The 12,165-nt window shown below is 41.6% G+C and overlaps 1 protein-coding gene across 2 annotated transcripts; it reads right to left on the reverse strand.

Moving 5' to 3' along the window:
• Nucleotides 1–728: 728 nt before the first annotated feature.
• Nucleotides 729–11,446, reverse strand: SPATA4 (spermatogenesis associated 4). Of its 2 annotated transcripts, XM_024194592.2 has the most exons (6): nucleotides 11,205–11,446; nucleotides 11,003–11,132; nucleotides 10,027–10,145; nucleotides 8,139–8,356; nucleotides 4,053–4,166; nucleotides 729–1,949 (listed from the first exon to the last, which is right to left on the reverse strand). In XM_024194592.2, exons 1-6 carry the CDS (start codon nucleotides 11,303–11,305, stop codon nucleotides 1,852–1,854), a joined length of 780 nt encoding a protein of 259 aa, XP_024050360.1. In that variant the 5' UTR covers nucleotides 11,306–11,446; the 3' UTR covers nucleotides 729–1,851. The 2 variants fall into 2 exon arrangements, with proteins under 2 accessions (XP_024050360.1, XP_024050380.1); XM_024194612.2 differs by lacking the exon at nucleotides 4,053–4,166.
• Between the last annotated feature and the right edge of the window lie 719 nt (nucleotides 11,447–12,165).

A 12,165-nucleotide genomic window follows, 5' to 3' on the forward strand; every position in this document is an offset into this window, starting at 1 on the left:
GAATATCTTCATTTTGGCTTATTTAACTAGTTTAGTTCAATGATTAGTCCATTCAAAGTTAAGAAACTGATTGGAAGCTGAAAAGGCAGAAGGCTTGTTTTTACCTCTTCCAATCTATAAATAAAAATTAGATATGAGAGGATGAAATTTACTAGTTTTAAATTTTTGAAGGGTATGTTTACCAGAAATAATCAATTCAATTCACTAAGCGACAATGCTTCCCCTTTGTTTAGTAACCCAGTTAGCTTAAAATGTAAAACATTTTTGATAAAAGTTTATGAATTTAGCACATTTAAAGTAGTTATATTTAATAAAAAATAAAATGCTGTTTTTCTGCATTTTAATTAATTTGAATTTCCACTGAAATAAAACTTGACACAAATCAAAAGTAGAACATTAATCATCTACTAAGAAATGCATTATTTTCAAACATAAAAAATGTAAAAATTAAGAATGTGAATAAGTGTAAATTTATGACTTGTGTTACACAAGAGGTCAGATTGGATGATCATAATATTTCCTTCTGGCCTTGGAATCTATGAAAGCTGTGTAACTGCTTAAATGTATATAGATATAATGTATCCTCCTGGTTAGCCAAAAAAAAAAAGCAGCACCAAATTTAGTGTAAAGAATAAAGTTAGTTGAACATCACCACTTTTTAAACAAATGATTACCAACCACTGAGCATCAACTTTTTTTCTGAAAGTAACTAAAGTACAAAGGCAAAACATGATTAATATAGATGATTTTAAAGCAAGGTGTCCTACTTGCTAATATAAATCATGATTAAAATTGATAGTTAAATCACTTTGATTTAAATCAGCTCCCTGCTCCCTATTCAGATCCTTACCTTGCACAGATTTTAATATATGTAATAACAGAATCATTTCCAAGGGAGTTTTCAGCTGCCACAGATTCTAAGCTTCCATTAAAAATTTATGTTCCTAATTTTCCATTCTGAAGATCACCTTCAAAATGTACATGAATTAATGGGACACTGAAAAAACTGTTTCTCCTGAAATAGAGCTACAGCCTACACATTCTTTGAAAGGCATGCATAAGCAGGATAATCACTGATGCAATAAACAATTTTAATTGCTTTAATTTGGATATAACAACTTCTAAAGCTGTGAAGGGAGAGATTTTTCTCCAACAAACTAGATTTATTTACTTTGAACACTTCAGATCCGTACACCTATACATGAAGGAAACGAAAGCCATGACCAGCTTTGATATAGATAAGTTACGAAAAATTAATAATAATCTTATTTCTAAGATTGTAAAAATTAATGTACAGTAGGTCAAGATACAAAAGGACAAAGTACAACTGTCAAATTTATTCAACTCATCACATCACAATGTACAAAAAGTTTGACTACACATCATCATTACTCATCTTGCACCACTGCAATCTGTAAATTGGAAAATTTCACTAACAAAGAACTTGAAATATTAAAAACAACTCAATCTAGCAAGTAATCAAGTCTAGGAGGAGGCTGAGCTGTAAAAGCAACTATGGTACCAAGTCACTGAAGGAAGCCGTCTAACAATAGGGAAACTACAGTGATGTATATTTTAGATACTGCTTTGTTTAGTGATGATTTAGCTTGTCACACTTCCACAAACATCAGATTTCCAATATGTATTTTGTTTTGGCATTTACTAGAAGAAAATAATGCTCTGATTTAACAGACACTGAAACCAATCAGGCAATTCTCTCCCAATGGATATGGTCAAAGAATTATAGAGATAAAGTTGATCTTGTACATTTTCAAAGTTGAGGTCTCTCCAATACTTTTTTTTCAGTGTTCAGTTAGAATCCTTTTGGCCAGGTGCTTGGAGTTGCCGCACTTATACATCCACAGTAAAAGAGCCTCTGTCAGCTTGTTTCACCTGGATTTCTTTGAAGTGAACACCAGTTTTGCCTCTGATTTCTGGGAGCCCTAGGTCTAATAAAAGAAGCAATTGAATAACGCAACCATGTACTTTTGCTGCTGATTTATTATCAACCAATTTAACTACAAAAACATGTCCTTTTGAATACAATGAAATTTATCTCAAACTGCTAACACAGTGTGTACCCTTTTAGCTCTACTGCTATAACCAACAAGATGCAGTTAAACTGGTATAAAGTTGCTTATACCAGTTAGCTTACAGACGTTCCCCGATTTACGCAATTGTTCCGTTCCGGAAAGCCTTGCGTAACCTGAATTTTACGTAAGTCGGAAACATATATTGTGCAAGCATAAAAAACAAACAATTACAACAAAAATATTGCATCTACCTTAATCCTATTGTTATTCTGGCACACTGAAGGCTGCATTTTGGTGGTGGATGACAATGGGCTTAATTTGTAGATGAGGAAGAAGAGGAGGAGACAGGCATGATTTGAATGAAATAGGGTGAAGTAACAGAAATACAGTTTCACTGAAATAAGAGACTGAGAGGCTGCGAGAGTGCAAAGCCTTCCCTTGTAGAAGATGCTACTGCTGTATTCCACCGCACTACAGTACTTTGCATTCCCGTATGCTACACACTATTTTCCGCAACTCGAAAATTTTATTTATGCCTTATGGAACTTTTTGCATAAGGTCGAATTTGCGTAAGTCGGGTCTGGTGTAACCCGGGGAGCGTCTGTATTTCCATTGATATAAGCACCTTTAGACTGATAGAACTGCAGCCACCCTAGGAGTTGGACAAATTTAACTATCCTGATAGAAAAAAAAGCACACCTCTAACCAAAACAGTTAAATCTCTACAAAAACTGTGCAGACCAGGCCACAGTATACCTCAAACTATCATAGTAGATTTGTTATTGGACTCTTCTATAATATCATGATCAAGATTCCACATGAAATCACTCACTAGGAGACTCTGCCAATCCACTTCCCACTTCTATTGGCGATTGCAAAGAACAGCTGAACTGTGATACCGAAGTCATTTAGACTATCTAATACGATTATCATAGTATCCAAGTGCATCACTCTAATATATTTATCCTCATGACATCCCTGTGAGGCAGAAAGTACTAGGTGACAGAAGCAAGGGTGATCTGTAATAATTAATCAATACTGTATACTTTACATGTGTGTCTGATAGAGGTTTACTATATGAATTCAAAGGGTCAATTCAAGAGTAGGCTACCAACACTTAAGGGGCCTGCTGGGGTAAACACGGTTGATACAGGGTACTGTAGCCCAGGATCTGATCTGGGAGTGGGAGAACTGCAAAGTTTCATCCCACAAGGCCCTGAAGGGGTACATTCAGACAATGGAAGGGAAGAAAGTGGTGCTAGTCCTGTAACCATAACATTACTACCCCCATTTTTTTCTTTTCACAAACAGTGACCACAGGCATAGAGTGAAGTCTGTGGGAACTGAACCGCTGGGGAATTGAACTGTTGTCTCCTAAGTACTAGAATGGAGTTCTATCTGCTGGACCATCCTTCTGACTAGTATCCACCCTTGCACAGTTCTGACCAGTTTAAACACTGGTCCACCGTGGCCTTCGGCCATACAAGCTGTCTTGGAACCTTTTCCATCTAACTAGTTAAAATTTCTTAGGGATTTTACAAACCCCCTACTTTTTTCTTCGTGAGGAAAAGCTTCGACTAATATTCTCAAAGGTTCACTGTCTGCCTTCACGATATCAATAAAAATGGAATCAGGCAAGATAAATAGAACTCCCAACTAAGTCAATGGGTGAATAAGGACCGCAGGATTTCTCCATTGGGGAGCAAGTAAAGAACATCTGTTACCATTACACTAGAGAAGGAACTGCCTTCAGACTGTGCTACTAAGTATAGTGGAAGTTCTGAATCAAAACACTATGGTGCGGAAGAGAAGCAATTTTGACTCCTGAAATATAAGTAGCTGCCACCGAGGCTCAAAAAGAACTTTTTGGAAGCACTGTAGTTATTTTCTAATAAGGTCCAACAGTTTACTTTGAAAGCCATTTATAGACTTTGTTTTAGTAAAAAGACCACTTATCCAAGTAATCAAAGTAAAAAAAAAAAAATCAATCCAATGGAAGAGATTGAAATGAAAGCTTACTTGATATAAAAGAAAGTTTCTCTCTCTGGATGTTAATCGCACTCCCAGAGGGACCTACAGCAGCCGGATGACGAACTGCACGTTCTGCCAAGCTTGGTTTAATGTTAAACCGCTCTTCAAAACACAATTACAATTCATTCATTATAGTCCACATAGTCATAGCCTTCATACAATTAATTGGCCAATTATTCAAAGTGATTTCTTTTCTTATTTAAAAGACACTCCCACCTATAAAAACTAAATAAAGAAATGAAAATAATCACAAACTCTAGCAAAAGAAAAAAGTGCTCTGGCAAAAAATAGCATCATTTTATTCTGCAAAAGCTATCCACAAGGTGACACATAAAATAAGTTTATAAGGTGGCAGTGCACCTTGGTGTGTATGTGGTGGTGGGTTTTGGTTTTTTTTTTAAGAGGCTATGACATGCTTTAGCAATCACATTGTGGGAAGACTAAGGATATGTCTACACTTAAACTGCTACAGTGGCACAACTGCATCTGCTCCACTGTAGACATTACCTACGCTGATGGGAATGGTTCTCCCATTGGCACGGGTAATTCGTCTTCCCGAGAGGCAGCTGCTAGGTCAATGGAAAAATTCTTCCTTTGATCCAGTGCTGTCTACACCCAGGTTTTGCTTGGCATAGTTATGTCTCTGAGGGGTGTACATTTTTCACACCCCTAAGTAACATAGCTCTGTTGATGTAAAATCTCAGTGTAGACCAGCCCTTAATCCGAGATAGGTCTTATCCTTAACTAAGCATTAGAAGCTGTTTTACAACAGATTACAATGTGCATCTCTGAATAGTCAGGTATATTAGTGCTGAGTTTGGCCAACTAAATAAAGCACTCTGAAGAACAAAAGCAATAAGTATTATTCTTTTGTTCTCATTTATTACTTGACACACAGAATGTCCACTGTCATCATAGAAATCTGAGCCTTTTGACCCACGAGTTTAAGTTTAGACAAATTTTGACCATGTGTCTTTTCTACTGACAATCCGGACTGATGCTCCCATTTGTGCCTATCAATCTGTGTCCTGTAATACTTTCAAACTTTAGTGGTATACTCCTAGAAAATGTTGCTTAGAGCAGCTAACTTAGAGCTTAAGGCACTGAACCTGTAAACATTTACATGGGGGAGGAGGGGGGAGAGGACTCAGGCTAGCCCCACATGGTGCCTTTTCCCTTTGGGAAATATGGTCACCCTGCCCCAGTGGGATGCTGTGGCAAAAGGAAGTACTGTGTTCCTCAGATGTATAAAGTGGGGAGTAGGAATAAGGAGGTGATGTTACCTCTGTATATGGCTTTGGTTAGACTGATTCTGGCATATTGCAACCAGTTCGGTTGTCCACATTTTAAAAAAGATGTTGAAAAACTGAAAAGGGTGCAGAAAAAAGACACACAAAAAATCACTTGAGGGATGGAAAAACTGCCTTACAGTGTGATATAAAGAGCTCAATCAGTTTATCTTATCAAAAAGAAGATTTGAGAGATGACTTGTTACAGTGTATAAGCACCTTTACGAGATGAAAATACCAGGTACTAAAGGGATATTAATGTAGTGGAAAATAGCATAAGAACCAGGAAGCTGAAACCAAGCAAGTTCAAATGAAAAAATATTTTGCATATTTATAACAGTAAGGATGGTTAACCATTGGAACAAACTACGAACAGAAGTGGTACATTCTCCATCTCTTGAGGTCTTCAAATCACGACTGGATACCTTTCTGGAAGATATGCTTTAGTCAAAGAAGTTATGGGCCATGGCGCTTCATACAAAGGTAACTGGGTGAAATTTAACAGCCCATGATACACAGGCGGTCAGACTAGATGTCTTATGGTTTCTTTTGGTCTTAAACTCTATGAATCTATGGTAGTAAAGTTAAGCACATGTGTTAGTGTTTGCAGGATCAGGGCCTCATAAAGACCGGCTGCTTTTTAGCAAATTCACCCAAGATCATAAAATGTGAAAAAGAATTAAACAAAATAGTTAAGCAAGCTCAAACTAAAACTAGTTGATTTAAAAGTACACCTCTACCCCGATATAACGCGACCTGATATAACACGAATTCAGATATTACGCAGTAAAGCAGCGCTCCGGGGGGGCAGGGCTGCGCACTCTGGTGGATCAAAGCAAGTTCGATATAACGCGGTTTCACCTATAATGCGGTAAGATATTTTGGCTCCCGAGGACAGCATTATATCGAGGTAGAGGTGTATGTATTTCGCTTTCCACTCTTAAAGGCTTTCTGAGAACATTTCAAATATGGGCCAACTCACCACATTCCCCAGGCTCACTGTCCAATTAAGTTAAACTTACCTGATAAGTGAAAACTTAGGTTCAATACATCTCTGTTTGTATGTTTTTACTAGCAGGAAATCAGTGGTGTACCAAGGAAAATCTCTCTGCTGCAGAAACACTTCAACTATTTAGAGTTAAGCCAGCTAAAGATCTGATCATGGCACCAGCAGCTTTTAATGCAAAGGAATGGCAAAATGTGGATGAATCACTTGTAAGTAATATGGCAATGGTGGAAACTTTATCTGTTACTTCAGCTATATTCCATCTTTATAATATCACTAATATTAATATATCATCTAAGTATCACTGTTCACTTTGAATGCAACTGGCTGAAAATGTTTCCTCAAATAATGCAATCACAAAGTGGTATGATGTTTTCTTTATAATTTCCTAAGCACAAAATCATGATCTAATCCTCTTCATGTTACTTACACCAATAGTTCCACTAACTTCAGTGGGGTTGTGACAGTGTGCCCCATAAGGCTTCATGGGAATATGCTTATGAATGTAGATATGATATAACTAGAATATGTTTTATGCTACATATGCCATGTAACATATCTCTGCAAAGGTTATGATCTACTGAATCTATTAATTGTATGCATGTATAATTTTTGTATTAAAAGTTATGAATATTGGCTGGGCACCGGCTTGATTTTTAAGTAGCCTTTGTAAAGCATTTGGTCAGCTTCTTGAGAAAGGAATGTGCAAATTAAGTGTCCAACCAAGAAGCACTTAAGGGACAACGGATCCTGGGAGGCTCCAATCTGCATAAGAAGTCTCCATGAGGACGTTCAAGGGAGCAGGTAAGCAATGGCTGAGTCAGACTGAGTCTTGCATGGACATGTGACTTACCCATGTGAATCCAAAACTCCATCTTGGAGCTGGACTTTGCATAGGGGAGAGGAGGGGGTCTCCACCCACAAGAGAAAGTCTACTTAAACCCCTGGGAGACCCCTCCATTTGGTCTTCAGCTGGCTAAAGAGATAGCCTCTCCACCCCCAAGGATACCTGAAAGAGGACAGTAACTACAGGGGGTATGAGTGATTGCTGGACCCAGACTAGAAGGAGACTAGTCTGTAAAAGGAAGCTTACTGGAACTGGTGAGGTATTATCTGTATTCAGTTTTCTTAGACATAGACTTGCGTGTTCTATTTTATTTTACTTGGTAATTCACTTTGTTCTGTCTGCTATTACTTGGAATCCTACTTTCTGTATTTAATAAAATCACTTTTTACTTATTAATTAACCCGGGGGGGGGGGCAAACAACTGTGCATATCTCTCTATCAGTGTTATAGAGGGCGAACAATTTATGAGTTTACCCTGTATAAGCTTTATAAAACGGATTTATTTGGGATTTGGACCCCATTGGGAGTTGGGCATCTGAGTGTTATAGACCGGAACACTTCTGTAAGCTGCTTTCAGTTAAGTCTGCAGCTTTGGGGCACGTGGTTCAGACCCTGGGTCTGTGTTGGAGCAGACTGGCATGTCTAGCTCAACAAGACAGGGTGCTGGAGTCCCAAGCTGGCAGGGAAAGCAGGGGCAAAAGTAGTCTTGGCACATCAGTTGGCAGCCCCAAGGGGGTTTCTGTGATCCAACCCGTCACAGGGGTGACAAGTCGTAGTTAAAGCAAGCATGACTTGGCCTAAAGATAGTTCAAATATTTGCCTGTTTTCCATTTTCAAATCATCAGACTAACAAACTAGGACAATGAACATGGGAAACAATCAGTTGCACCACGTACATCAGTTCTTTATACTTGCTTTGAAAAACCACTCACTTGGGTTCTCTTGCCTCTCTACCAGTCTCTGTTGCATATGCATATTGATGATGGCATTAACCTTTTGTCTATTTTTGTTAATGTTGGGCTCTATCATTATTTCTGTTAGCTTAATGTTATTCTTGATAGCCTTTGAAGCTGTTGACCTGGCGACCATTGGTAACTGCTCCTGATAATAGTGGTCTGTAAAGTCAACCTCATCCTGAATATTTTTAATTCTGGGGGGGGAAAAAAAAAAAAGCAAATATTAATGAGTCAGTTACGTTACTACTAATAAATACTGAACACATTATGATGTTTAACACCTTTCAAGACCCTGGTTACATATTACTAATGAATTCTCACAATTCCATTGTGTGGAAGGTATTATCTCCATTTTATAAATGGGGAAACCTTAACACAGAGATAAGCGATTTGCCCAAACCCACAGAGACAGAGTCAGTGTCCAGGCCTGGAAGAGAATACAGGAACTCCTGGTGCTCAGTCCACTAGACCAAAATTCTCAAACTTTTTTCAAAGTATGGACCATTCTTAAGAGAGAGTCTTCTGTGGGCCATCACATTCCAGTTCATGATTGTGTAACACGTTCAAGTCACAGCTGAAGCCAGAGACACAGAGAGCAGCAAGAGCTTTCTACAGCTGTCTATCCTGGGAGCCAAACATGCAGACACTTGCTGATGCAAGTTACTTCATTCAAGTAATCGTGACTAGAGTTGTTCACATGCATAGGACTCTCCACATATGCCTAAAGACTGCACAGCAGTCAGCGCTTCAGGCTTACCCCCTATGGTGGGGACTACAGAGGAGGCTAATGTAAGGCTACTTATGTCAGCCCTATGCTGCTCCTGTGCTGGGGAAATTCTCTTGCAGCTCACTTATGCCTTCTATATGCCACCAGGGCGATTCATTGGGCGCAAAGTGAAGAGCAGAATTTGTCTAAATAAACCTATAAAGCTTGATTATTAGAAACTCATTGAGTTGTCTGGTAATTCTCTTGGTGGATGGTAACACTTAAACCATAAATCTCTGAAATCCACTGGAGGGAAGGGGCATCCATAAAAATGTCCCTTAACACCATTTTGCTGCCTGGCCACAGAAACCACACTGACAGTGGCTTCCCTGACCATGACTGTCCCTGTAGCCCTCATCAGCGGAGCTCATTACTGCAGAGGAGTCAGTAGTATAAGTTGCTGCACTCTTTGTCTACAATAACATACACAAGGTTCCACAGTGTGCTGAGGGGTTAAGAATCTAGTAGAACTAGACCATGGTCAACTCCATCCACAGAGCTGGGGTTCTGCTGGGTTGGGGAAAGTTAAGCATGTTCTGAAGAAGCGGCACTCCCTCTTGCACATCCCCTACTTTAGCTCTGTGGGCATAAGCTCCTTTACACTCAGAGAATTGGAGGAGAGCATATGGATCTCTGGTTTTATGCTTATAAACCCCATCTGTTTTAATAATGGGTTTGCTCTTTATACTAGTTTTATTTTATTTAGTGAATTTCAGGGCTGCTAAGAAGCATGCTGATAACCACTTTAAAGAAATCCTAGGTAATACTATATGCTCTGCAAGTTTCACACACAACACTAAATACCTCATTGTCAATGAAACAACGTTGCTTTTTCAATTAATGAACCAGAGCAGAAGGACTGTGGTGTTTTTTGTGATGTGGGCAAAGGTTCACTAGGGATTTAAATGTTATTTCACTCGTGAAACAGGCATCAGATCCAGGCCCTACTGAAGTCAATGGCAAAACTCCGATTGACTTCACACCGGGGCTTCAGAAATCTGAAGGTTTTGAGTAATATTTATATACTACTCATTAATATGCTACTAAAGTGAATCATCTAAACCTGATACATAATACACTTCTGTAAACAGCACTCACCGTCCATTTGTCAGCATTGAGTAGATGTCTTGTACCAACATTTCTGCTGCTCCCGGTTTACAGTGAATTGTCCCATCTATTAGTTCTTGGACAGGCTTCAAGTTTCTTTTGGAAAAAAACTATAGCAAAAAATAAAAACAGAGAGCATTTCAGTTCCTATTAATTGAGAGGCACAGGTCCATCCTTCCATGCTTTTCACTTGATGTGTGATCGCTCACTTTGTTTTCTCTCAGCCTCTTTCCAATCCAATCCCACTCAAACCCTCACCCCGTAACCAAAATGACAAGCAATTAAAGAAAGTATGCAATATTATGGGTGAGAACTGAAATATAAACTGAGCAAAAATTCAAACTTTTTCTTCCCAAAACAACTGGAACCAGGGGCGGCTCTATGTTTTTTGCCGCCCCAAGCACGGCAGTCAGGCGGCCTTCGGTGGGTGATCTGCCGGTCCCGCAGCTTCGGCGTACCCGCCGCTGAAACCGCGGGGCCAGCGGACCTCTCGCAGGCATGCCGCCGAAAGTCGCCTGACTGCTGCCCTCACAGCTGGGCTGGTGCCTGGAGCCGCCCCGACTGGAACCCCCTTCACTGCCCAACTTAAGAGGTGCATTTGTTAACAATACAAAAACCGTAAGGCCAAGATTTAACCTGGGGTGCCTCAATATTCGCACGGCCGGGTGCCTGGAATAAGTCACTGGGGTTGTCCAGTTGAGTGACGGATCGTTAGTTCCTCCATCGCCATCCCGGCGGAGCTTGGGGCGGCCCCCAGGACTGTCCGCGGCCAATCAATACAGCGGGGGGCGCGCCACTGGGGCGCCATCGCTGCACCAACTTTCCGAGCCCGACGTGTCCCGGGCCATGGCGATGCAGGTTTCACACGGAAGAAAGGCTCGAGCGCTGCGTGCACGTTACAAGCTGCCCCGTCCCCGCCCAGAGCCGTTGCCCGGGCTCGTGCCCCCCGGCGGGGCGGCTCCCTCACCTGGCCGAGCTGGGACCAGTTGCTGAGCTTGGTGGCCAGCGAGGCGCCGTTCTCGTAGCTGTGGCTGTGGATGTCCCCGGGGTAGTACCAGGAGAAGATCTCGGCGATGAGGTAGCCGTTGGAGAAGTCCCTAGAGAACAACGACAATAACGGTAAGGCGCAGCCGGTGGCGCGCGCTCGGAGCCGCCCCGCCCCATCTCACCGTCGGAAGTTCCCGGGGAAGAAGCTCAGGTCCAGGCTCTGCAGCCACCTCAGCACGGCGCGGGGCAGCCCCGTGCGCCTGGGAGGGTGCGAGTACGACATGGAGGCGCGGAGAGGCTGGGACTACCCGCGAGCTGCGCCCGCCGGAATAGGGTCCCCTTTCCCCGTGTCCTCCAGCCGCTGTGACTAGTTACCAAGCAACCGCCACAAACCATGGAAGTAGGCGGGGACTCATTCGATTTCGCCTCCCGCCCACGGATTCCCCCAGAATGGCTAGAGTGCGCACGCGTGGCAGGCAACCCGTGAGCGGTATTGCCTGAGTGCGCACGCGCAGTGGTAGTACCTGAGTGCCTGTGGGCAGCCGGCAATAGCGCCTGCGCGAAGCTCTGAGCTGGCCCCACGTTACTCTGAGTCTGCGGCCAGCGCTCTACTGGCTGAGCTGGGCAGCGACTCCCCTGCCAGGGGGCGCCATCCTACCACACAGCTCCCCGATAGGCGCCTGCGGACCGTCATGTGCCCGTGCCCCAGGTGTTAGCTGTGAGCTCCCCGTACACACCAACAGTAGCCCCCCGTACAGACCAATGTCACACACATCAGTTACTAGCTCCTCTGGGTGTTTTATTCTTGATCAGTTGCTACTGTGTTTGCGCGACTAGAAACAGCAGAATTAATTCATCTGAGATGTGGTACAAAAGCACATGCGGGCTGTCTAGAGATCTGATTCTATATATTTAGTCTCTTTGCAGTGTTCTCCCTTATTTTGCTATATATCCAAAAACATTAAAAGCTGATTTTTTTTAATGCTATCTAGGTTAAGAGCTAATGATTTTACACCCATTAGTGAAATTATATCTGCATCCACCTCTTCTCTCTAACCCACTCAATTTATTTGAGTATTAGCCTTTTGGCTCTTCTCAAGATGTGCATCGTCTTGACTTTTAAAAGGATACTTAGTCACTTTT

This window comes from Terrapene carolina, unplaced genomic scaffold (genome assembly GCF_002925995.2).
Source record: "Terrapene carolina triunguis isolate 2854851 unplaced genomic scaffold, T_m_triunguis-2.0 Scaffold66, whole genome shotgun sequence".
NCBI classification, from domain to species: Eukaryota; Metazoa; Chordata; order Testudines; family Emydidae; genus Terrapene; species Terrapene triunguis.

Bases quoted from the DNA above. Each gene is read 5' to 3' on its own strand.
- SPATA4 (XM_024194592.2), bottom strand. From the start codon at position 11,305: ATGTCGTACTCGCACCCTCCCAGGCGCACGGGGCTGCCCCGCGCCGTG. The intron at 11,133-11,204 runs GTGAGATGGGGC...GTTGTTCTCTAG, and splicing joins TTCCCCGGGAACTTCCGACG to GGACTTCTCCAACGGCTACC. The intron at 8,357-10,026 runs GTGAGTGCTGTT...TTCCCCCCCCAG, and splicing joins TCAATGCTGACAAATGGACG to AATTAAAAATATTCAGGATG.